The 26,958-nt window shown below is 42.9% G+C and overlaps 3 protein-coding genes across 6 annotated transcripts in view; 1 reads left to right on the forward strand and 2 right to left on the reverse strand.

Annotated features, from left to right (window-relative positions):
• Positions 1-4,396, reverse strand: part of MTHFS (methenyltetrahydrofolate synthetase) — a 164,047-nt gene extending 159,651 nt beyond the window's left edge. For 3 of the 4 annotated variants that reach the window (XM_084753435.1, XM_084753434.1, XM_084753436.1), the window contains exon 1: positions 4,138-4,396. In XM_084753435.1, coding sequence (XP_084609561.1) covers positions 4,138-4,254 — 117 coding nt within the window. In that variant the 5' untranslated portion in view covers positions 4,255-4,396. The remainder of the gene's footprint in view (positions 1-4,137) is intronic. The other variant, XM_084753437.1, reaches the window with a different exon arrangement.
• A 6,742-nt stretch (positions 4,397-11,138) lies between these two features.
• Positions 11,139-20,176, reverse strand: BCL2A1 (BCL2 related protein A1). Its single transcript, XM_084753439.1, has 2 exons — positions 19,576-20,176; positions 11,139-11,398 (listed from the first exon to the last, which is right to left on the reverse strand). The coding sequence occupies exons 1-2, from the start codon at positions 20,122-20,124 to the stop codon at positions 11,291-11,293; spliced, it is 657 nt and encodes a 218-aa protein (XP_084609565.1). The 5' UTR covers positions 20,125-20,176; the 3' UTR covers positions 11,139-11,290.
• A 3,641-nt stretch (positions 20,177-23,817) lies between these two features.
• LOC311580809 (uncharacterized protein) overlaps positions 23,818-26,958 on the forward strand; it is a gene marked incomplete at its 3' end in the record, with an annotated part of 87,487 nt that continues 84,346 nt past the window's right edge. Inside the window, exon 1 of the mRNA XM_084752521.1 lies at positions 23,818-23,968. Within this exon, the coding sequence (XP_084608647.1) occupies positions 23,947-23,968 (22 nt within the window). The 5' untranslated portion in view covers positions 23,818-23,946. The remainder of the gene's footprint in view (positions 23,969-26,958) is intronic.

Here is a 26,958-nt window from a genome sequence, read left to right on the forward strand (position 1 = left end):
TCCATTCTTTCCTTAGAATTCCAGTGTCTACAAAAGAGAGGAGATATGGTAGCTAACACACGTTTATTCGTAAATAGGTACAGGCAAGGGCCAGTGGTAGAAGCTTCACTGTCAGGTACAAGGCCCTCAGCTGAGGCACAGTACCCCCAAAAGACATGAATATGTATAGCCAATAAATGACTCACAGCCATTTTGAAAAGCCAAAATACAAAATAAAAGGATTTTAAAAAGAAAAAAAAATTCAAAAGGAAAAAAATGATTTAGTGCAAAACAGGTAATTCAAAGAATGGAAATGATTTTTAAATTCTAATTACTTTCACAGACAGAAAACAACAACTGAATCTGTAAAGCATTAGAGACTGTTAAGGATAGGAATCAGTGAGAGACATAAGAACCAACCACTGGAAATTAAAACTGTGAGTAACAAAATGAAAACAAGGTAGGCAGAAGTCCTGTTGAGGGGGAGGAGAAAAATAACGTTAAGAGGCACACAAGATCAATGTAGACCTTTTATTATCTAACTAAAAATAATGCCTGAAAGATACAAAGGAAAACGAGTAATCCAAGATGTGGTGGTTCCAACGGCAGTGGGTACCACAGGCTCATGTGTGTGAATGTTGTATTCCTGGTTGGTGGACTATTTAGAAAGACTAGGAGGTGTGTACCCTGCTGTAGAAAGGGTATCACTAGGGGGTAGCTGTAGAGGGTGTGAAGTCCTTGTGCTCACAAATAAACCCTGGGGAAACCAGGAATGTTAAACACAGAGGCCTGTCTCTTCGAAGGGAGAGATAGAACACTTGTTTTCCACCCAGAAGGCTGGGAATGGATTTAGTTAATAGCCTGGTGCCTCTTCTGAACTTCTGTAAGGCCAGGCCACATGTGGCTCTCCCAGCCTCTTATGCTTATCTCAGTCATCCTCCCTATGCCAAGAGCCACCCTATTAAGGGAGCTCACTAGGCATGTGGGCTGTCTAGGAGGTGATCCGGTATTTGCAAGGTCTTATACCATAATGCACCCCAAGTTCGGTAGGCATGAGATATTTTGCAAAGTCTGTACCGTGATGCATACCAGAATTGCTTCCAACCTCTGACTACCCTGTCAATTGTACATTGCTGCATCTCTCTAAAATCTGGCATTAGAGCCAGGCATGGTGGCGCATGCCTTTAATCCCAGCACCCAGGGAGGCAGAGGGAGGTGGATCACTGTGACTCTAAGGCCAGTTTGGTCTACAAAGCGAGTCCAGCACAGCCAAGACTACATTCAAGGCCAGCCTGTTCTACAAAGTGAGCCCAGGATAGCCAAGGTTGCACAGAGAAACCCTGTCTCAAAAAAAAAAAAAAAAAAAAAAAAGAAAAAAAGAAAAAAAAGAAAAGAAAAAGCATCTGGCATTGATGTGAACTGTCACTTTCTGGGTATTGACCATCTCTGATTGAGCAAACTTCCTACAGGAGGATGTATTGCTTATTGTTCAGATGAATTAATACCCGATTATGGGATTCCTGATTTGATTCAAATAGTTTTTAAAGTAAAATTGTTTTAGATCTTCTAAAACAACTTTAGAGAGTTTATGGTTGCAATAAATACCTTTGTAGACCTCCAGATGCCTCACTAGGGATAACCTTGTAGCAGATTTGTGGCTTCAGATAAGCCTCCACTCCAGATGGCACCAGGAATCCTGGTATTTCACCACAAATATAGGCAAGTTCGTTACCACTGCCTATGAACCTAAGATGGAATGGGCTACTAGAGATGTCTAAATTAAGTGTGAACTAAGAGATAACTGGATAATGTATAGTTAAATTAGTCCTAATTGAAAAGTCATATATTACCTTTGTTACTCTGAACTCACTGTGAACTTATTTAATGGATACCTAGATAAGAAATGTTTAGCTTTAAAACATAACCTGTTGTACTTTAGAATTCATCTGTTTTCATGACTAATTGTCCTTTTTTGACTATGAGGTAATTCCTCTTTCTCAGAAGTATAAGTATGGTGACCAACAATAAATGGCATTGAAATTGGGAAGCTTAACTTCAGCTGAAGTTAAGATGCCTGACTTCATCCACCTTTTCTCTTGAATGTGGGTGTGAGGTTTATTCCCTCTCTCTCTCTCTCTCTCTCTCTCTCTCTCTCTCTCTCTCTCTCTCTATTTCCCTGTAGATTCAGAAATAAGTTCTTACTGGAGATCTCCACAAGGAGGCCTATCTACAGATCAAAGAGCCTCCTTTTACGACCCCTTCCCTGTGCCCCCCCCCATGCAGTTTCTGGCTAAAACTGCCTTTAAGCCTCAGCCATAGGAAAATTGTGGACAATTTAAATTTTCCTACAGCCAGTCCCTAGAAAAGAAACCCTGGGCTCCCTTCCCTCCTTTCTCTTTCAGTCCTGATCAATTGCCTGAGCCATCAGCTCTGGCCACCCAAGAGATAAAGCGAACTGGAAGGGCATCCATATCCAGCCCCAGAGACCCTACCCTGGACCTCTTCAGGGCCTCAGGCGGGCATTAACATCCCTAGACCTTTATCTTGAGCATTGTTTCTCTGTCAATCGAACTCATCTTTATGGGAGGTATCACGTGTACTTTACAAGTGGGAACAGAGGTAGTTAATCATCTTTGGCGACTTTTGCACTGTCTGTATGACAGAGGCCACACAAGACCCCTAACATGTCACATGTTGCCAATACAAAATCCATCTGTATGGGAGAGGACACATGTACCTTGTAAAAAGTTTCAGTGTAATCATGAGTTTTGTTGTACACCCACTGAATTGACTTAATTATCACAAGGAAATTTTCCCCCCAAAATGTGCAGTGCTTGAATATTCCTGAAATAAACTGCCCAAGTGTCAGGCTCTAGAAGTCTGAACCAACACCAGCTACTGAGTCATGCTGCACCAGACTTCCTTCTTGCTTCATGCTGCTGACACTCTTTTAACCTCTATGGTCAAAGAGACCCTCACAGTGAGTGGGCTTTGAGATTTCAAAAGCCCACAGCTCAAGGCAGCTCTAGGTCTCTCTACCTCCACCTTGTGGATTAGAGCTTAGCTTAGCTACTCCTCTAGCACCATGCCTGCCTGCCTCTATGCTTCCGCCATGATGCTCACAGACTAGCCCTCTGAAACTGCACACAAGCCCCAAATTAAATGCTTCCCTTCATAGGATGCCTGGATTATAGTGTCTCTTCAAAGCAATAGAACAGTAATTAAGCCACAAGATATAATGCATAAATAAAAGCATCAGTCTCTAGACTGGAAGCCATATAGTTATTGAGCTGAATGAGGGGAAAAAAATAATTAAAAAATTGAAATCAATTGATCAGCCAAATGGGAGTTGAAAATATTTTTAACATGGTATATTTAAAAGTCGGGTCTAGAGAGATGGCTCAGTAGTTTAAGAGCAATGCTCCTGCAGACAACCTGGATTCAATTTCTAGCACCCACGTGGGGGCTTTACAACCATCCTTAACTCTAGTTTCAAAGGATCTGGCACCCTCTTCTGATCTCCAAAGGCACTAGGCACACACGCAATGCACTTACATTTGTGCAGGCAAAACACTCATACATATGAACTAAAAATAAAGGGTGCTAATCACATAGGTATCTCCCTTAAAATAATTCACAATTGAAGACAGACTCTAGGGAAGTTGAGAAGGAAAAGTATGTAAGAAGAAGGCAAAAGAAGGACAATGAACACTGAGCCATAGCCCTACAACTTTTCATTTGCCTGCTTCCTCCGCTAGATCCTCCTCCGATCCGCTAGGGGCAATAATCACGTTTTTCATCTCTATAGCCCAACACATAGTAAAATGGTTCATTACTAGGTGTTAAGCACATGTGAATGAACTACATTTAAACCGGGAAGTGTGGGTGTGGTTCTCTACATCTTCTAAAGCTTGCTGCAATGCCTTTCCTCGCAATAACAAAAAACAAAAAACAAAAAAACAAAAACGGTTTGAATCAACAAACCTGCCCGAGGTCCAACTTCCCTCAGAAGCACAGAGCTTGCCACAGCCATAAGAGGCGGGACTGGAGCTGCGGGCGCGCGCCCTAGAGAACGCGCACGCGACGGGGAGACGTGCGCCTGCGCATACACGCGAGCCCAGGCTTCCCGGCTTTTAACTCCCCTCAGCCTTCTCGCACCTTCTGTGTGAGGATGTGAGACTGGCGCAGCCGTTCCTCCGCGCCCAAGGCCCGCAAACGCTGCTTCAGCTCCGCCCGCAGGCTCGGCTTGGCGCTGCTCACCGCAACCGTCGCCATCTCCTGGCAAGCACCGCCCCGGCCACGCCCATCACCCTCGGCCTCCCGCGGGAGGAGGTCCAAGCTCGCCGCTGGGCTGGGCTCCGGATCTCTGACCACTCCCCTGCCTCTGTAGACCTGCGGAGGTGCGCAGGCCGCTTTGGCTTCTGAGCCACACCCCCATCTCTTGCCACCAAATGGTAGCCTGCTGCGGCGTCCTTTGCCTTTCCCGGAGGATAGCTGAGGATTGTGCACGTAGCCCAGGACACTCACTCTCTTTCACAGCCCACAGACGTGGCAGTGTTTCTGCAGAGGGTCTTACAAAGGCTGTCAGCTAAGCTTACGGACTCAGTACTCGCCTTGTGGAGTACAGGACTGAACAGGCATCAGATAAGCATATATCATGCCGGTGGACACTTGGCACCTCCAGTCAAAGGATAAAGGATTCTGCATTACCACAAAGTGCCTTCCTCTCCGTTGTTTTTTCCAGTCAGCTGGCTCATTACTGATACATTTGGGGGCCGCTGTTAACAATAGATGGCAGGCCCTTTCTAGAAATGGATGTCCCCTCTCTGGAGAACTCTGGCGGACTCAGTCAGTAACCCTGTTTATTGTTATCGAAGAGTTTAACTGCTGTTGCCGCTTTTGGAACCTGCTGTTCAGAGACACATAATGCCTCTCTCTAACAGGACGTTTGATTGAGTGGGGAGCAGAGAATAAAGTAAGTAGATGGGAGGAGCACTGATTCAGATTTATACCACCCTCCCCACCCCACCCCCCCACCCCCCCCATGTTACCACTCAGTAGCTGAGGACTGCTTTTTGAGAATGAATTTTTCAGAGCTAGTTAGTACAATGCTTGATACACAAGCATAAGGAGTTGACTTAGGATGCGAGGCACCCGTGTAAAAGCATATATATAGTTCAATCCTGTAAGGTCTAAGGGCCTGGAGACAAAGCAGTGCGGAAGAGGGAGAACAAAGGTGAATAGAGTTCCTATCGTGGACAGTAAACCAAACACTGAATTCGCTTACAATTGTCATCTTTTCTTTAGGCTTACAGACCTAGTAGTTCATGTCAGTGTGCCAGTGGGATATGCATTTACCAGTACTTGGGCATGAGTGTGGACTATGAACCAGTGTCTCTGTGGCGCCTGCGGATTTAACTCATGCACACACACAATAACACAGTGGGCCCTTCGTGCTAAGAGAGCAGCAGCCGCAGCAGCAGCCGCGGTAGTGGTTTATTATTCTCGTCCCTTCAGAGTTCCAAAGAGCCTTCTTATAGGCAGCAAAACAGGAATCCTCCTCCCAGGTGAAATCCCTCAAGAGGTGATTGCACACAGGAGGACAAGTCTCGAGGAAGGGAGGGGCGCGTTCTCAGAGCAGTAAACATGACTAGCTAACCAAGATAAACACAGACATGGAAGCTGCTAGAAACAGGACATGAAACAGCAAGACAGGCAGGCAGCCCAGTAGGGCCTGGTTCCCACAGGTTCCCCCTTTATATAAAATACAAATGAGCTCCTGTCTTAGGTCACCAGGACATTGGTTTCCTATCTTACCCATCATTGGAAAGGCTTTGTGTGTCAAAACCCTCCTGTCTTAGATGGATAGGTACCTCCATGGTCTTACCATCATTGGATACTCATTTATCAAGGCTCAGCCAAGCCAGGGCAGTGGGGTTATCCCCTGCCAAAGGCACAAGGACCTGTTGTGCATGGAACTGTTGAAATGCCTGTTGCGTTCTTATGTGGCAGAGGCTCCAGAACAGAAATCCTCCTAAGCCACATAGCAGGATGCCTAGTGCGATAGCATCACTTCAGCTTTTTAGCAAGCTTCCCACATCTGTAGGCCCTTTATGAAGGCATCTCCCATAACGGGTAGAACTCCAGTCTCCTGCAATAAGGCTGTTCACTGATTAAGATTTTAGATAGCCAATTGTATCATAGAATTTAGAGCATTCTGAGTAACCAACGCACTGGCCACCTCTCCTGAGAGTTTATCCATCGTGTGCACAGTAGTTAATAGACTGAGAAATGGCAATGCCCGCAGCAGCAATGGCAGCAGTAGCTGCTACAGCAGTGATGACAATAACAGTGGCAGTAATTCCGCAATCTCTCCTTTCATGATAGATCACCAGGCCTTGCCAGCCGTCATGTGTCACAGGAAAGGGAACCACTCCAGGTGTCCGTGCCACCACGGCAGTCTTCTCATCATTCCAGCAACTTCTTAGATGGCAAACCTGCAGGGAACAATTTAAAGTCTTCCCCCTCAAGGGAGTCAGTAACAACAAAAAGGAAAGCTACAGCGCAGATGGCTGAACTTAAGATATTTTTACTCCTTTCCAAATCCTCAGGCATAGCATCCCTGCCCAGGCTGCGATTAGTCAAATACGGCCATACTGGTCTACTCAGACCTACGGGCATCAAGATGGGGGGATCTTCACCAGAGCCCAAACAGTCTCCTATAGGCTTGCCTGGCTCTTGTGGAAAAATGCACAGGTTGAATCCCTTGAAGGGCAGTCGTCTGCAAGGTTCCGCACACCTGTCTTGACGGGGCTGACCCCGGGGCCCGTTTCCCTGCAAAGCCTCCCTTGCCTATCTGTCTTTGAGAGGCACTCGTTTCCCCAATGATACCCTCGTTGGCAACAAGGACACAAACCTGGCAACTCTATCTTGAGCTTGTCCAGTCTCCCTTCGAGTACATTCTCTCTTAAGGTGTCCTATCTGGCCACATCTGAAACATGTTTTCGGCCAGACTCCCCCAGAAGGTGACCGTCCCTGAACAGCAGAAGCTAATACTTGTCCCATTATGTGAGTAGTATCTATACTTCGGCAAATTTTCAGATAGTCATTCACACTTTTATATTTATAAGGCTGAAGGGCTTTCTGACAATACTTATTAGCATTTTCAAAGGCCAATTGTTTAATAATAGGCATGGCTTCTTCCACATCTCCAAAAATCCTTCCTGACAATTGCATAAGGCGATGAACAAATTCCTGGAAGGGCTCCGAGGGTCCCTGGACCACTTTCGACAGCTGTTCTCCTGCCCACTTATTAGGCAAAGACTTCCAAGCCCTCATGGTGCATGTTGCAATCTGCGCATACACAGCTGGGTCATATTGTATCTGGGCACTAAGTTCAGTATACAAACCCATGCCTGCTAGCATATCCACGTTTCTCTGTGGAACCCCAGCTGCCGTATTACGTGCAGCGGTCTGAATACACTATTCTTGATAATCACTGCGCCAAAGCAGATAATCACTCCCACTGAGGACTGCTCTACACATTTGTTGCCAATCACTAGGTGTTAAGAATTGTCCTGTGAAGGATTCAAAAATGGCCATCGTAAAAAGGGGCATGTGGACCATAGCCCATAACTGCCTCCTTAAACTGTTTTATGTCTTTAAACTGGAGGGCTTCACGCTGTCTCTGTGTTTGCCCTGGGTTAGTTGGGTGAGGCACTTCGACTACTGGAAAGACTACTCCCCAAGAGGGAGCAGAAGGCTCTGCCAAAGATAATTGACTTTGATAATCTGGGTTATACGCCGGGGGTCGCTCTCCTCTAGTTTCTTTTCCTTCGATCTTCACTCCTTCAACTTCTTCTTTAGAGCCTGTATCTCAGAGGTTAAAGTTGCCTCTTCCTCCTCAGAATTAGAAGAAGATATATCAGAGGCAATCTCAGACGGACCAAAGATTTTAGATTATTCCTCCTGCACTTCATTTAGGGCAAGTTCCAAACTTCCTAGCTGCTCACTGATTTTCTCGTCCTCGCTCTTAAGTGCATCTCTAACAAGACGCCATAACGAAAAGGTAGCGATAGGAACACTGTTGGATGCTTCATTTCGTAAAGTCCTCTGGAGATCAGACTTCACCTGATCCCAATCTTGGCTGTTTAGCTCTCCTGATACCATAAACCAAGGGCTACTCAATTCTATTGTTTTTATAAAATCTTTAACATTCTTATACTTAATCCCGGTGCCTTAATCACTAGTCCACCAGAACCGTGGACAAACCTGTGGCACCTATTTCCAATATGCCCATTTCATACCTCCCTGAGGCACTGGCCAGCTTCCCTGGGCGATCCATCACCTTCCTCCCTTCTTTCCCTGATCTCGGTGGAACCTCCACTTGTGGCCCGCGCCACCATGGTACTGAGTCCAGGGTGAGGGACTGCGGATTTAACTCATACACACACACACACACACACACACACACACACTAACACTGGGTCCTTCGTGCTAAGAGAGCAGCAGCCGCAGCAGCGATTTATTGTTCTCGTTCTCCTTTAGAATTTCAAAGAGCCTTCTTACAGGCAGCAAAACAGGAATCCTCCTCCCAGGTGAAATCCCTCAAGAGGTGATTGCACACAGGAGGACAAGTCTCGAGGAAGGGAGGGGCGAGTTCTCAGAGCAGTAAACATGACTAGCTAACCAAGATAAACACAAACATGGAAGCTGCTAGAAACAGGACATGAAACAGCAAGACAGGCAGGCAGCCCAGTCGGGCCTGGTTCCTACAGTCTCCTGAAGGCATGTTAGACAGAGAGAATCCTGAGCCAGCCTCCCACCAAAAGAGTCCAAATGGTTGTTCTAATATTGGTCCTCAGGAGATTTCTAAACATAGTAATGTTTGAGAACCACTACCATAAATCAACGTTTGCAGCATAGAAAGAAAGAGAACTTAGCATGCATGCAGTCCTGAATTTTTATTACCAGCACCACAAAAAAAAAAAAAAGTAATTGTACATGTTAGTACTGATAAACTGCTGCTGTTGAGTTCCGAAGGCGGGCCTCTTCTGGATACCCATGGCTGTTCTGCATGGCACCATCTCATAGGCACATCCCTTCAACAGTAAGTAGGAAGTCTGACAAACACAACAAAGGGGCGGAAGTGCCCGCCCAGCATGTACAAGGCCCTTGGTTTGATCACCAGTGCTGAAAAAAAAAAAAAAGATAGCTTTGTCCAGTTAGGCATGAGGGCAAGCTTTCTCTTCACTCACACCTAGTCCCTGACAAAAAATACTTGGATTCCATATGCACACATTTTCATCAAGGCTATCTTTGTATCTGTAAATGCCTGTGGCCTGAGGGGTGAAGCCCTTTGGGGTTGTCAATCTTGAAAAGACTCTGCGTGTTCTCTCACAGATAAGGCCCCATGACAGGATCACTGATAATCGCTATTTCCCACGAGGTTTTCAATCATTAGGAGCCATGATTTCCAGCAGAAATCAAAATCATAAGAAAACTCGATAGCTTAAAGGTTTCCGATGCTAGGGGAAGATGTTGTACATGACACTGAAAAGTAGCTGAAGCAAAGGAAGAAGAGAGCAAGTGCTCGTATAGAAGGTTGCTGAAGGTCTTACAGGCTGATGTCTGAACCCTGAAGGCCTTTCTAAGCTACGTAGGTACATAGCAAGATTGATTCAAAAACAAAACCAAATAACCTCACATAAAATATCTTGAGAGGGGTGGCACACATCTCTAATGTCACTCTCCAGAAGAATGAAGCAGGAGGACCATGGTGCCAGGATCATCCTAAGCTACACAGGGAGGGAGAGTGTGTCTTAAAACAAACACAGTGTCAAGGTTTGAATATGAAATTTCCCCCACCCACAGTCTCAACGTGTCTGAACACTTAGTCCCCTATCTGCTGGCACTGTGTTGGGGTGCTGTGGAACATTTCTAGCAAGCGGATCACTGTGGGCAGCAGAGGTCAAAGGTGACATCTGGTTCTGACTCACCTTAATAGGATTTTAAGTAACTTCCCACCTGGTTGTCTTTCTTCCTCCTTTCCCCTTCTCCGGTTTAAAGGTGGTAATAGAGTAAAAGACCATGCTGTTTAGGACGTGGCTCCATTGCTAGAGAGCTTGCCTTGCATGCACAAAGCCTTGGGAGCTCGACCTCTAGCACCACACAAACGGAATGTGGTGATAGCATCTGTAATCTTAGCCCCTGGGCTCTGGAGACAGAAGGAGCAGAAGTTAAGGTCCTTACTAACATGCCCTAGTGTCTTCATTCCCTCAGAAATCACACCTCAGAGGTACTGTTAATAACTGAGATCCCTTGTAGATATGTCCCTACCTATCCTTAGAAAGAGGGGCTCTGCCTTTATTGGATCTACCAGTAACCTCAAGGGAAATGTAACACAAGTGATCTAGACCAAAAGAGAGGATTTCCATATTGCCATCAAACTTGATCTAAAAGTTGGAACATGGTCTAACAAAAGACAGTTCACACACACACACACACACACACACACACACACACACACACACACACCAAGTTTAATAGTGGCTTGATATTCATTTAGCTGCTTGTGTTCAAACCACTGCACTTTCCTGCTGTAGGAGCAGAAAGAGAAGTGATCCCTTCCTGACTATTAGAAAGGCAAGCTGATCATATATGATCTGTTGACTATGACTTGACTTGGGGAAAGGGAATTCCACTTTTTGTGTATTGCCCTGGGGGAAAATGGGAAGTGAGAGAAAAGAAGGCAAGAGAAGGACTGAGAGAAAAATCATTTGAAGATTTCCTTGTAGGGTATCATTTCTGAGCCCCAACACTGTACTGTCCATGAACCTCAACTGAGAGGTCAGAGAGTAAAAGGCTGAAGACAGGACATCAGTGAGAGACTGTGAGCAGCCAGGGGCTCTGTGGATATATAAAAAGGATGGACCTAGGAAAAGGATAGGAGGTAGATTTTAGCCCCCATATGGTTCAGCCTGGTGACACAGGCTAGCAGATAACTGGGACACCTTTATGAAAGAGTCTCTAACTCCTGGTAGAAGTAGAAAAGATACTGCCCCTCCAGGTCATCATCAGTCCTTATTTCACTCTCCGTCCCCTGTACTGAGTGATGTTGAGATTCCAGGCAGACTCAAAAGCTTAAAACAAGAAAGACGTACAGAAACAAATATCAGTAATTTATTCATTAATGTGGGAACAAAATATGAGCAACTCTGGACAGCGCAGTTCCGTCATTCAAGTTATTTGCTTGCAAATAGAAGCGCTAAGTGCTGGTGACCATGCTGACAGGAGCCAGGCTTCTCTCTGGTCAGTAGTGTTGCTTGAGGAGAAAGAGCATTTCCCAGATCTGCCCTGTCATTTCCAGAAAAGTCAGCCATCCAGACTTTGGTTCAAACTTCTTTATGAAGCCATCCTCCTGTGAGAAAAATTGAACATTTAAAAGTCAGTGAGCATCTTCCCTCTCCTGTCACTGTTTGTGGTCATTACTGTCTCAGCGTTGCTCTCCACTCCAAGGCTAAACTTCTTGACAAACTCTGTCCAATAGAAATATAGTTTGAGCTACATATTTTAGTCTTAGGTTTTTTTTTTTCAGCAGCACATTAAGAAGTGTCTTAGTCAATCTTCTATTCCTGTGAAGAGACACCAAGACCAAGGTAGCTCTTATAAAAGGAAGCACTTAACTGGAAGCTTGCTTACAGTTTCAGAGGCTTATTAGTCCATTATCATCACGGCAGTGAACATGGCAGAATGTGGCAGGTGCTGCAGCAGTAGTTACTAACAGCTGCATACTGGTCTGCGAGAGACAGAGACACAGACACAGAGAGAGAGAGAGACAGAGACAGAGAAAGACACTCTCTGGTCTTGGCATGGGCTTTTGTTTTTGTTTTTAAAGATTTATTTATTATTATGTATACAGTGCTCTGCCTGCATGTACACCTGAAGGCCAGAGGAGGGTATCATATCACATTATAGATGGTTGTGAGCCACCATGTGGTTGCTGGGAATTGAACTCAGGACCTCTGGAAGAGCAGACAGTGCTCTTAACCACTGAGCCATCTCTCCAGCCCTTTGGCATGGGCTTTTGAAACCTCAAAGTCCACCACCACTGATAACTTCCTCCAAAAAGGCCACACCTCCTATTCCTTTTAATCCTTTAGAATTCGGCCACTTCCTGGTGACTAAGCATTCAAATACATGTGCCTTTGGGGCCATTCTTATTAAAACCACCACAAGAAGTTTAAAAAATGTAAAATAATTTGAAAACATATATAAGTCTATGTATATTTAGTATATAGTCTTTCAGTGTGTAGACAGTATGAAATCATTATTGAGATAGTGTATTTTATTTTGCTTATCAGATATTCAAAATCTTCCCTCAAACTAGACTTGCTCATTGGCTATAAGCTCTATGGAAATGGTTCTCTCTTTTTTTTCTCTTTATCTTTCAATTGACTAGCATTGAAAATGCATTTATAGTTATACTTATAAACTGTATTGTACTGAGAATTATAAGGACTTATAGTAAATCCAAATTTAACCAATGAACTTGAGCCTAAGAAAATTTTGATTATTTCTACTATTTTTTCCACTTTTTGAGACTAGCCTTTTGAGCCTTTCCTTTTAACTAGGAAAATCAAGGCCGGTAGAAGTGCTTGTCTCATGTATATTAATTCTTGGCTTCAAGACTTAGAACACATGTGCATGTGTGCGCAGAACACACGTGCATGTGTGCGCACACACACATACACACAATCCAGTGAACTGTAACACACTGTAACAATATTTTTTAAAACTTGGAATCTATATAATATTGCATCTTCATTGGAAATTACTTTCACCCTCACGCTCTCTTTATTTTATCTAATGAGTACACTGAGGTTCAAGGGGGCAAAGTTAGCTAAGACATCAGAACTCACTGTGTGTGGTGGCACACACTGTGTTCTTGGCACTTGTTAGATAGAGACAGGGGAATTACAGTAAGCAATCTTTGACTGACCTACAGTGAGTTCCAAGCCAATCCGGGCTACGCAGCAAGACACTCTGCCGAAAATTAATAAAAGATAACAATTCTTTGCCTGGACCCAGATTGGGATGAAACATTACACTCCTCTTCATTCCATATATTTCAAAACAAACACAAAAAAGACTGTAAAATTGTTTAAAACATACATTTTATTTACTTTGTTGTTTTGAGACAGGAACAAATGTAGCCCAGGCCAGCCAGCCTAGCACTCACCAAGTAGCCAGAGCTGACCTTGAACCTCTGGGTCTCCATCTCTACCTCCCGGCCCTGGGATTACAGCCATGTCTCATCACGCCTGGTTCAGGCAGTGCTGAGGATAGACCCCAAGACCCCAAGCATGCTAAGTAAGGACTCTACCACTGAGCTATATCCCTGGACTGTGCTTGCACGTTCTCAGTATCATCACCCCTGATGTCTTTTTATGTTTAGCTAGCAAACATTTGCTCTGTGTTTTGACAAGTTCCAGGGTTACAATGTCTCCAAATGTTCAGACCGTAATCTATAATGGGACTAATACAGAAAAAGTGTACCAGGTATAGCTCCTTGAGAGTCAGAAGACACTGGTAATCTCTGCAGGTCTTGAAATGAATTAACTGTGAAATCAGCAAACCAGGCAGCCACCAGTCAGGGGAATTTCCCATGTGAATAATTGACCAAGAACGTGTCTGCGAGCTGTGTGCAGGGCCAGCTGTGGGGCACGTGACGTTATGTCCCAGCACAGAGAAGGCATTGCTCACTGCCCTGCTTCCTCTTCTCCTCCCCTTACATTCTCGTGGATTCCCCACAGTCCCAGACTATGTAGACATTTCTTGTTCCCCTTCGAAGAACAGTTATAATCTTCTACCAGATATATACACCGAGAGCCTATAAAACCATCTTTTGTTACCAGGAGAGCTGCTCATTGTCTGCGCAGTTAACGTGCTAAGATTCTATATATGTTCAACTTCTAAAATAAAGTAAAAGAAAAAGCTAAATGAAGATAAAAATAAAAATAGTTGATACACACACACACACACACACACACAGATAGATAGATAGATTGATAGATAAATAGATAGATAGATAGATAGATAATCAGTCCTTAATACTTGAAAAGAGAAGTTCATTGAAACTTAAATCACTAGTAAGTGGGGTGGAGAGATGGCTCAGAGGTTAAGAGCACTGGCTGTTCTTCCAAAGGTCCTGAGTTCAATTCCCACTATCCACATGGAGGCTCACAACCATCTATAATGAGATCTGGTACCCTCTTCTGGCATGTAGGCATACATGTAGGCAGAACACTGTACAAATACTAAATAAGTACATCTTTAAAAAGAGAGAAATAAAAAAAAAATCACTGATAAGTATATGAGGAAACACTTTAAATTAACAGCAAATAAAGCACTTTCTTTCCTCCAGCCATGCCTTCCTACCTCACTTCCTGGGTCTTTCTACCATATTTCAGCAAGAAGGCTCTTACTGGATGCAGCCCTTTAGTGCTGGTACCCTTGGATATTGGTGGCTCTCACAGACTCCCTAAACATCTTACTTCTTCTTATAATTTACTGTGTGATTTGCTATTATAGCCTTACAAAGCAGACTGACACCTACTGTGACACTAATCCAAAGAAAATTAAAACCTCTGAATTTTTAAAAAAGATATAAGCAGATACACAAACACTTCCTTAGAGATTATTTGTTCAATTATTCATTCAAGAGTTTGTTTTTGTAGTCTGGGGCTATAGTTCAGTAGTGGATCCTTTGCTTAGCATTGACATACCCTGGCTATTTATACCTTTAGCAATGCCTTTGCTGAGATGGATAGTCAATCTATCATCTGTACATCTCTGTGTATCCACTTTGCCCATTCACTTTGTCATCAAACTAGCCACACCATTATTTAGAGCAAGAAGGTGGGAAGGAAGAAAAACAAGAAGAGAGGACCTCTTAGCTTAACTCTTACAACTCTTCCCATTCTGGTTACTTGGAAGGGACCAAATCGATGTATCTTTACTTCTAAAGGGGAGTTCTCTTTTTGTATTAAGAGTAATTCTTAAAACTATATATTACATTTTGGAACTTCCCATGTAATCCCGTATTTACATAATTCCATTTACATATTTACAAAGTATTTTTATGAGAAAGCTTTCTAGTTCTTTGATTATAGGTATTAATGTCTTCATTTTATTATGTGTATACTATATTATTACATTATGCTATATTATGCTGTTATACATATTACATAGAAAATCTGAATCTTGGGGTAACTCCTATGTCATGTCTCAAATAAGCAGGAAAATTCAGAATTCAAACCTCAGATTTCAATGTAGTTCCTGAGAGCAATATCTACATGTCAGGTTCGTGCAATAGGCCCTATGCTAAGCATGAAAAATGCAGTGATGTATATAGTAGACATAGACACCCCCATGTGTAGCTAGTGACCAAGAATTCTTCTTTATTCCACAAACTTGGACACAGGAAAGTGCTTCATTAAGGAGTAGGAAAGTAGGAAAGTCACTTGAATCAAACTAAAGCATAGTGTCTAAGGGGGATGAGACACTGAGTTTCTTCTTAAGCACGGTCTTTGTTTTAGAGATGGGGTCTTATTATATTATCCACACTTGGCCTTGAAGTTCCCCTGTGCTCAAGCATTGCTCCTCTAGCCTTTGCAACCAAAGTGTACTTTAGTGGCCTTATGGGCTATGTTTTCCTCCCAAATGCTGCTGATAACCCCCCTCAAAATCACATGAAATCTCTACCATACAGTTTGAGTCCAACCAGGCCCTTCAAACTGGTAGAGGAGACTGGAGAAAATAATAGTAGATGTAGAGGATGAAAAAAAAAACAGATGACAGGTTTAATACTAAAGGGGATATGGAAAAGAAGGAGAGAACAGAGGAAGGAGGAGAGGGAGGAAAGGGAAGGAATGGAAGAAAAAGGAGGAGAGGGATGGGGAGGGAAGGAGGAAGGGTTCAAACTGATTTTGAAAAAGAAGAAGGAATGAGATTGTGCATCCTATTATTTATGCACCAATCTCACGGTTTTCCCTTCAGCTCCCCTGAGGTCCATGATGACTAAAATCTTAACTGAAATGCACCATACAACTCTTGGAGTTGAAATATACTTATATTTACTAAGTGGAAGCTAGGCAGTATTTGTGTTATTATTTAATAGAAATAACAATAGTCTTGATTTTGTACTGACTGCTCATTTGTAGGAATCACTCTGGATGCTTTGTGTATAAGTAACTCATGTGACCCTCATGCCAGCCCCAGCAGACAGGTTGCGATAAGGTCTATTTTCACAGATGAGGAAACAAAGTACAGGGAAGTTGTGTAAGTTGTTCCACTCACACGATGGTAAACACGGAGCCCTGGAATAAACCCAACCTTGTTTGAGTTGGAGTTGATGCTCCTCAAATCTAAGCTGTGCTCTGTACACATCTTGATCTCAGTGTCCTTGTAGAGTGTCCAGGCATATTTCAAGTATAACGAGACCATGGATTGCATGTTTTATGCTCATTTTAGAGGTTTCCCTTTCAGAAAAGTAAAAAGGCAAAAGTTGTAAAAGACTCATTTCCCCTTCTTACTGGGCCACCTGACCACACAGACATGTGTCCTGTTTGTTTTCTACAAAATGGACCATTCAAAGTAAATTCATTCATAGGAACAGATTTGTCAAATACACTGTGGGAAGAAAAGCTATCAGTTTGTATGCCTGTGTGTACTGGCTCACTATAGCATTATTTGCTATTAGCAAAATAAGTAGTTTCTGTTAGCTGGAATACAGTATTGAGATTGTTTTAAAACAATCTTAAAACATGCTTCTATAATACCTATAACATAGGCTCCCATGTGTAAAAGAGCTGAGAACCTACATAGGGGCTTTATGAAGGGTGTGTGTGTGTGTGTGTGTGAGAGAGAGAGAGAGAGAGAGAGAGAGAGAGAGAGAGAGAGAGAGAGAGAGAGAGGGAGGGAGGGAGGGAGGGAGGGAGGGAGGGAGGGAGGGAGGGATGGATGGATGAGACACAGAGAGACAGAGACAGAGATGAAATGTTGATTAAGGCTGATTTTTCCTACTGTATACATGCTAATATCTCTATGACTCCTAGATGGTAAACACATTTCTAGAAATTCTAAGAAACCATTCCACACCCTTCATTCATGGAATTCAAAATTTCACACAATGTGTTATGAAGGAGTTATATTCTTTAGTAATATATATTCTGTGTTTTCCTCATGCTGTGCTAGACATGGGACTGTAGTGTAAACCTGTAGATAGAGTGTGTAAGGCTATTCTCTACAGACTAATTTGTGGCCTCTATGCTATAAGAGCCTTGCCTTCACTTAAGGGGTAGACAGTACAGCAGAGATTTTCCTGAGTCCTTCCCACCGCCAACCAGAAGAAACAACCAACATCTGACATGCTTCACCTAGACCCAAACCAGGCCAAGGTAGAAAGAAGAGCTACAGGTAGTTGAAAGCAGTTGAACAGGGGGGAACTGTCTTACAGCAAGACAGCACTAAGCAAGCAGAGTTCCAACAAAACAGAAATGGAACGAAGTCAGTGTTCAAGATGGCGTCAAGCCTTTAAACACTTGTAATTGGTGAGGGCATCTGGAGTCTTAGAAGATGATAAGCCAACTAAAAGAAATCTGCCACCTTCAAACATACTTCGTATTCAGATTCTTCAAAGAATTCCTGCAAGCTAATAAAACAGTTGAAAAACTGGGCAAAAATAAAAGCAGGCAGTTCTTCCAGTAAGAATTAGTCAGTAAACATGTGCATGTGCTCAGTATGAAGAGGACTCAATTGGTACTAGTAACCAAGGGAAAGATAAAGTCAGTGGAGAGACTGTAATAGAATAGTAGTTAGTACATGTTAGTCCACTTGTACCAAGAGAGTCCTGGGTACTCTAACACGCATCTGGCAGGATTATAATGTTTCAAATAGGATATATACCATAAGCAAATAACTCTACAAGCAAATATCGACCCTAGAAAATGTAGCTATTACACACAGGAGAAAACATACCTACACAATGCACTCAATGATTCATTGCTTGTGACAGAGAGCTCTGGAAATAAACCAGATAAGTATACACCAGCTGGGAGAGATCCACTCTGCAACAGCATGTACACACAGCAAAACATACTATGAACTCTTTTAGTTTTTATTTATTTATGGTGCTAGGGATTGAATTGGGGTCTTGTTCATAGAGCACGGGTGCCACAATTGATCTACTTCCGCAGACCATGAAGAATTCTTTAAAATGTTACCTTAAGCATACTGGGTTGGAAAAACAGTTATAGAATAAGTCTATGTACTATGTGGGGTGAGGGGATGAAACAAGCCTTCATGTGACCAGTGCTGGCCTTCTACTGATTTGCTATATACTTGAAGATGACCTCCTTAAATTTTAGTCCTCTTAACTTTGTTTCCTCAGTTCTAGAATTACAAATTTGCACTTCCACGTCTAGCCCAGATACTAATCTATAAAATCTTTTTCAAAAAGACTATCATGAGGCTGAGGGTATAGTACAGTGATAGAAGATGTGCTCAGATGCATTAGCCTCTACGTTTGATCCCTGCTGGCAGAGGGTTGCTGGGGAGTCTAATTAACCACACATGATAGTATGCATCCAGAGCCCCAGATATGTAGAAGGCTCAGGATGCTAAAACCATTATACTCTGGGAGTTGGAGTCTAGCCAGGGCAAAATAATGAGTCTTATATCCAAATGGGGGCCGGGATGCTACAAGTATTTTCTTTGGGGATGTTCAACAAGCAAGCTCTCTATATAAAATGATAACAGTGGACATTGCTTGGGAGAGATAAAATCTGGGGATGGAAACTGGAGAGAGACTACCTGAAGATATAAATGGTTTTTAACTTAGTATTAAGCACATTTGGACACAAAGTGAAGCATCTAAATCAAGCTAGGGAGGGCTTCCGAGCTCCAACAGTTCTCTGTGTAGTCTAGGTGTTTTGAGATACTAATTAAAAAGTGAATTTTTATATTTGAATATGCTTTAAAATGGTTCCTTTCCATGATGCAGTATATTGTTTATTTTTATCCTGAAATTGGAACAGCCCATAATTTGAGTATTAGAAAGTGGGAAAAGTCAATGTGTAAGTAATGGTTGTACACAACTGTGCAAGCTGACTTTTGAGTATTACAACACAATGAAGTACACATCACAACATCTAATTCCAGATCTTTCTGTGCTAGTTCTCCATTGCCCTGAGAATCATAGCAAAAGGCAGGCACTTGAGACTGATTCTGAAGATGCAGAAAAAAAAAAGTTACTGTTCTTAGACCCAGACCTCGTAACTGTAATTCACATAGCTGGAGTAAAAGCTGGAGAGGCAAATGCTCGCCAACTGTAAACTTGTAGAGTCTACTGGAATGACCCAGTAGGGGCCGGGGGGTTTGCTTTATTTACTTTTAAATAAAAGCATATAAAAATAAGATCTACAAATAGACTGAAGCCCTTTAGCTGGTATATTCTTGTTTGTTTTAATTATTACTAATTACTCTCCATTCCTGTTTTGCAGTAGAGAAACACAGAAAGAATGTCATCACACGTACCCAGCCTCCGTTCTGACGTATCCATTCTCCTGTGTTATTCATTATGAATTCAGCCACAAAACGGGAAACTTGCTTGTAGGCATCCACTTCCAGGCCAATCTGCTCTTGTGGAAGTTTTTTGAGGAGAACACCCCCAAAGGCAAATATAGTTACAATCCTTCCCCAGTTAATGATGCCATCTTCAAATTCTTTTTCCATCACTTGATTGAATATTGCTCTGGCAGCATCTATGGACCCCACGTGAAAACCATCCAAGTATGGCTTCAGATTCGTTTCGACTTCTTTTTGAACTGAGAGAGCAACTCTTTGTAGCACTCTGGATGTTCTGCTTGGAGCTGGTTCCAAGGTGGGTACCTGCAAGACGTGCTGCAGATAGTCCTCCGCCAGAGCATGGGTATATGTGAACTCATAGTCAGTCATCTTCCCTGGCATAGCTGACTGGAGCTCTCCACCTGGAGGCCGAGCAGGCAAATAATACAAAGACGAGGCTCGGCAGGGGAGGGACCCATAATCATATCTGGAGGCTGCTGGAATTTCTGTTTGCATCATGTCACAGTGTCCTTCCTTCTCGTCACTTCTGTGTGTGGGCTGCGTGTGAAAGCCAAAGTTCAAACCGTGAAGGAGAAAAAATGTTTCATAGCAACACCACTTCCTCTTCCTCTTATAATTCAGTTTAAAAGTAAAAAAAAAAAATGAGACGATGTGGAGAAATAAGGTCTTCTTAAGTTGCTGGGAACTGGAGGTCCTTCAGAGTCCCTCCAGCAAGACTACACTTGAGATACAGATACACTAAGCTGAAAGGAGAAAAAAAATTAGCTCCTTTCATATTTGCAATTTCTGATAGAAAACAATCTGGCCTTAAGCCCAACTTAGTACATATTCTTTTTTAAGTATTTATTTATTTTTATGTCTCTGCTGGAGTTTATGTGTATGTACCACATGCATGAAGCCAGAAGTGGGTATTGGATCCCTAAGAATGTGAGTGACAGGCAGCCTGGTGTGGGTGCTGGGACCTGAACTGGGAATCCCCTGTAGCTACAGCAGCAAGTGCTCTGAACTTCTGAGCCACCTCTTCAGTCCTTAATACATACTCTTAAATCGCATACGTTATCCTGAATCTAGGTCAGAAATCAGGGGAGAAATTAGGAGTACTGACCTTAGAGTCACAATGCTGGGTCTCAGTTTTAGACAAATCCTTCTTCCTGTTTACTGTGGCTGTGGCCTGAGCTCTGTAAAAGGAAGCCATCTAGACTGACTTTAGAGGGCTGAGGTGGAGCTAAAGGTGATGACCTAAACGCTGTGCCTGTCTCCGCATCTGGTGAGATGTAGGTGCTTTGTGATACTCCTCTTCATTTTCATAAATGGGCAAGTGATGATTTGGTTTCTACGTCAGCCCCTGCTCCAGTGAGTGCAGAACTTCAGGAGTTAAGAGTGAACCTATCATTTTATTGAGCTTTGATAACAACTCTGAGAGAAGCTTGGTAGAGATGGTGAAATTAGTGGCTAAGGCAACATTGCAGACTTTGGATTGGAGCTTAAATCTTCTCACCTAAGTACATAACAGTGAAGGCGGCTGTTGAATGCATGGATATGGGGATGCCTTCACACTGAAGGGCCAGTGGTGGAGAAATAGAACAATTCATATCCTTGGAAACATCAAATACGTGTTTCCCGCCTCCTTCATACATGGAGCAATTTTGATTCTTGAATCAGCATCTTAAGAGCAACTACAAACACAGAAGAGAAAGCCATTGCGACTTGTATTTATGATTCACTACTATAGAGCTGAGAAAGAAGGCAGGGAGGCTGCATAGAGTGCTAGGAAGTACAGGCTTGCAGTGGTCATGGAAACACACAAGGGTCATTGATTCAAACCCCCAGCTGATCTCTAGTGCAAAGTTGGTGGTAGGTTTAAAACCAGATCCACAGGTCCAACACATTGTTCCTATCCAGTGACAGCCAGGCAGGACTGTGAAGACACACTCCTAGAAAGCCAGTGTCCTTAGGCAGGAAACTGGTTATACAACTTTCCACAACATGCAGAGTGTATTAACCCACTTCCTGAGAGCTGTCCAACCCTACATCTCATGCTTTTCTTTCTTCTTCACAAGGGTCAGTTCTCGCTTACTCTCTTGCAGCTTGCCGGTTTCTTCTGGCTCCCTCCCCATCTCCTCTCACAGCACCTCTCTCAGCTAATCTCCTCACATCTACTTGACAGAGAATCTTCTGTTTTGATTATCCATTTAGAGAAGACAGTTCACACATATAGGGCCACTACTGTTCTCTAAAATTTTCCATGCAAAAGCCCTCTATGACTATTTCTGTTAGCTCACAGAACCACAAGGCTATGGGAAAATTTTTTTCTGGCCTCTAATCAGATTTGAGCATCCTAAAGACCACCAAAATGATAGGAGGCTTGTTTTTCCCTCTCTCACAATCCGATGATGATCAGAATTTCAGACAAAATAATCGAAGAATGTGGCAGCACACATCCCAGCACCCAGGGAGGCAGAGGCAGGCCGATCTCTCTGAGTTTGGGGCCAGCCTGGTCTACAAAGTGAGTCCAGAGCAGCCAAGGCTACACAGAAAAACCCTATATCAAACAAAACAAAACAAATCAGTAGTCTTCCATGGTCAAGGGTACCTTTCCTATATCTTCTTCTCAATTCATCTATTGCCTAAATCATGGTTGATCTCTGTTGACTAACTGAAATATACTTCCTTCAAAGCTAGGTCCATCTATATTTAGATTTTATATTTCTAAAATATTTGTCCAAAAAGGAGATGCACTTAAAACTTTTTAAAATTTTTATGGCTTCAGTTAATTTATTTTGGAGCATTTCTAAACAATTACATTTTAAGCCTAGATGAAAGAGAAAATGAAAAATCCTCACCACTACCACCATAAAAAGAAGAAGAAGAAGAAGAAGAAGAAGAAGAAGGAGGAGGAGGAGGAGGAGGAGGAGGAGGAGGAAGAGGAGGAGGAGGAGGAGAAGGAGGAGGAGGAAGAGGAGGAGGAGGAGGAAGAAAGAAAAGAAAGGAAGGAAAGAAGGGAGAAAAGGAAGTTTATTTATTGATACAGTACAAAAGGTCTAGGACAGGGCAGAGTAGCACCCAGGAGGAAGTGTGGGAAGAGGAAAGGAGCTGACCCAGAAGCACACCTGAAGACAAGGAAAATGCCATGCACTACCACTGCAGTCTGTGGCCATGGGTCCTCATTCCCTCCTAGGCCTATATGTAGAATTTTGAATCAAATAGAATCTCTACTAATACACTCTGAGCAGGTCAGCCATAATAGGTAGAAACTGAAAACCAGATATTTATTCTATCACTCCATAAATGTAAGTGAAAAAAATGTACCAGGACAGTGTTGTATACTATATATTAAAATAAAACACACACACACACACAAAACCCCCACAAAAACACCACTCCCACTTTAAAAAAATTCAACCTACAAATAGTTTTCAGTCCATAAAAAACAAACTATAGTATATTATACATAGCCCAAGGATCTACTGAATGGAATAATTAGAAGAGGTCACTCGATTGCATTCAAATAGAGAGATAATTCCTGAATTACAAACAAGGTGGTCCTACGTTGAGGCCATGCAACCATTCTGAAGCTCCGAACTATATCCATGGTGAGTTAAGTGGGGCAGTCTGATTCGGGACATAGTGGCAATGGAAAAATGTTTGCCAGTGTTTCCATATTTAAAAAGTCCTTTGGCCTAGGGTCTGGTATTTATCATAGCAATCAGGCAGCTGGCCAGCATGCTTGCCTGGGTTCAGTCCCCAGCAAGACAAATACAAAAGAAAAACAACTGTGGCCTGACCAAACCTTTCTCTGCATTTATTTTATCCAGAGGCTTCTATTGCAGAGGCACGATAGCCCAGGCAAGACTGAAGAAATTGCCATGTAAACAGCAAGAAGAATATGTGTCATCTTGATGCTGAGTTAACCACTTCATTCTTTCGTACAAAACTGCTGTCAATATTTTGATTATTAGTGTATATGTCCTTGTGCATTTTCATTGCCCTTGCAAAAGTACCTCCATGTCCAGCTATCTGTACTTAAAATAAGCCACCCGCTCAACACTCAAGGTTTAAAATAGTAATCACATGGTTGTGTGTGTGTGTGTGTGTGTGTGTGTGTGTGTGTGTGTGTGTGTTTCTCATGACCCTGACATTTGACAGAACTCAGTAGGGCTAACTACTATTTGTTCCTTTGTATCTAGGATTTGGCTGAAAGGACTCCAAACACCTGGTGCTCATTTGTATTTTGGCCAAGAAGAAGCAATGGATGGGATAAGATTCAAGAGAAAAGATCTCCAAGGCAGAGAGTTCTATCCCAGATGATGCGTGTCCAGAATGCTGCAAGCTGCAGGACAAGGTAAGTAACTTTCAGGAGAAACTACCGAGGTCAACTTCTCTTTTCCCCAAAGGAGGAACTTGAAATTTTGCTGGGCTTTTTGCTGCTTCCTCTGAGTGTCATAGGGGTGTTCTCGCTCTGCTTGGCTCTTTCGCCTTTCTGATTTTAGCATAACTACTTCCCTATTCTGAAGCCTTGACCAAGGCAAATTCTCTGTTGAGAATGGTATTTACTTAGTATAAAATGAGAACATGGCCACTCCAAGGTATGGTTGAGAAGTTTTTTTTTGTTTGTTTATTGTTTTTTGTTTTGTTTTGTTTTGTTTTTTAGTGTAGATATGAGAGAGAGTAGTCAGAGGTACCTGGAAGAGTTCAGAGCAGGGAGAGAAAGTAGTAGACTAAACAGGACTGGTAGACAGAACTTAACTGTGCAGGGGAATGGGTGTGAGGAGAGCAAGAGAACAAAGAGAAGAGAAGGCCAAGAGAGGGGACCAAGAATTGAGAGAGCAAAAAAGAGGGTACATGGCTGAAATGGCAGGTATAGAAAAGTGAGATGCTGGGGGAAAGGGAAGCCCATGTGCTGGAGGAATTCAGGGTAAGGGGCAGGGTGAGAAGAGTGGAGAGGAACCATGGATTCTATAACACACAGTTGCAATACTGAGAGAGCCTGGAGGGCAGCATGCTCTTTGGAATGCTAAGAGGTATTTGTCTCCAATTCTTTTTGACGTGATACACTGATAACACAGTTAGGACACAAAAGCGTGAGAGGAATAAGCAAAAGACTCCACCTGTGTGTCCTCCATGACTTCCTTCAGTCCTGTGGAGTCAGGCCTTCACAGTCAGAAAAGTCCACTGGAGACAAACTAACCCCTGAGTTCTTATTTGTTTGTTTTCTTTTCTAAAAAAAAAAATAATAAAACAAACAAAAACCCAAAAAATCCAGAAACCTAGAGGGTCACTGTGGCAAGGCTCCTGGTAGGGGCTGCTTGTCTAATGGAGGAGGTTATGCCCCAGGCTGTCCTATGAGCACAAATGCAAGCAAGAGTTCCCCTCATCTTCTTCCCATATTCAGAAAGAAAGCTCTGGAAGGCTCTAGAGAGACCCAACTAGTTGTGAGCGGATTGATGCCTGACGAAGGAGAGAAGTGCCATGCAACCTGGCTAGTGGGGTGGAATGTTGTCTAAGGATGTAGAGGCACAAGTAGACGAGAGAGGAAAAGATGGGGGAAGTGAACCAAGGAATAGGAAGCCAGGGGACAAGTTATCTTTAAGGATAGCCTCCTGTGTGCTACAGTATATGTGTTCAACATATAATGATGTTTCCATTAGTTCTTTATCAAGTCCTTCTGTACACTTGTGCATGTAGGTATTGTGAGAGCAGTTTTTCTTTCTTTTTGTGTCCATATATGTATTTTCTTTTTTAAATAATGTATTGATTTCTATATGCTATAGTTGATCATACTCTTTTCCCTTTTCCCACCTACCCCCAGATCTTCCCTACCCTCCTCCCCGTCCCATTTTATGTTCTTTCTCTTTCTCTCAAAACAAAAACAAAATGAAAACCAAACCAAACACAGTAAACCAACAACAAAATAAAGCAAAAGCTCTCTCGCGCTCCTCTCTCTCTCTCTCTCTCTCTCTCTCTCTCTCTCTCTCTCTCTCTCTCTCTCTCTCTCTCTCTCTCACACACACACACACACACACACACACACACACACACACACACACAGACACACACACAATGAATAAAACCAAACCCAAAACAAGAAAACATGGAGTCCACCTTTGTGAATATTTTGTGTCTACCTCACCTGCACTTTGTCAGACGTTGGTTTGAACGTGTCTGGGCCCTATGCATGCTGTTACAGTCTCTGTGAGTTCATGTGTAGCAGTCTTCCAAGCCCACTTTTCCACTCACAGTCAAGGATCTTCCCGAGGCCTCCCATCATCAGTGGAAAGAAGCGCACACTCTCAGAAGGTTTCTTGGGCTGCAACTGTGCCCTCCCCTAGTCCACCTAGATTCAGTCCACTACAGTCCCATGGAGTATCTGATCTACCCCTGCTATTGTTATTTTGTTGCAGAAATATATTCTTCCTACTTCTCCTGACTTGACATGGCTTGTCTCTTTCATTTGTGTGTCTCCAAATATTTGTCTGTGTTTAATTCCCAGTCAGATGAAGCCTTCTCTGTCACCCCAGTCAGGAAACCTCTTTATGCATGTTGGATGGGAGTGGGTAGCAGCAGATAACAAGTTTCATGCCTAGTCTTATGCTGTAGCTAATGTGTATTTTGAGCTCAGTTGTGAGCTAATAGCTCTCTAAAAGTAATACTCTCTCATTTTGGGCCATGGTGCCTTTAAGAGGCAGGTGGATGGATGAGTTCCATTTCAGCCTGGTTTTCGGAGTGAGTTCCAGGACAGCCGTGAATACACAGAAAGAGTAATACTTTCTCACCTTTGATTTTTCTGGAAGACCTGGCATAGGGACTGTTACATATAAAACACATAATAAATGTTCACTGGATTCTGTAATATTATTGAATATTTCAAATATGTCCTGATACATAATCAAGTTGATATTGTACCCAAAACTGTGTTAATTTTTCTGTTAAGCTTTGCTCAACAAAGCAAAATTAAAATATTGTTTTCCCCTAAATGTCATCTCAAGGCGGGTGAGGTATGAGAGGAAGATACATTTAAATAGGACTTTTATGTCACTGTGGTAGAGAACCTTGGGATTTCCACTGCCCAGAATGGAGTGGCGAAATGCATAGCTAAACTAAGCAGAAGTACTTATGACTGTAAGCGAAACTAGGTCTCTCAAGGGCAATTTTTCACAAGTGCCAAGGCCTAACCACTCACTAAGGAGCAAAGAACAGAGAATTGACATCTATGTACCAAGCCAATTGCTCACCAAGCTCTACTGACTACTTGCCACATGCCAGGTCCTGAGCTGCACTCTAGAACCTGAGTAGTGGAGTCTTGAGTCATTAACGCAACTCTCAGAGCATGTA

Source organism: Acomys minous, assembly GCF_964271855.1.
Source record: "Acomys minous genome assembly, chromosome: 13".
In the NCBI taxonomy this organism is placed as follows: domain Eukaryota; kingdom Metazoa; phylum Chordata; class Mammalia; order Rodentia; family Muridae; genus Acomys; species Acomys minous.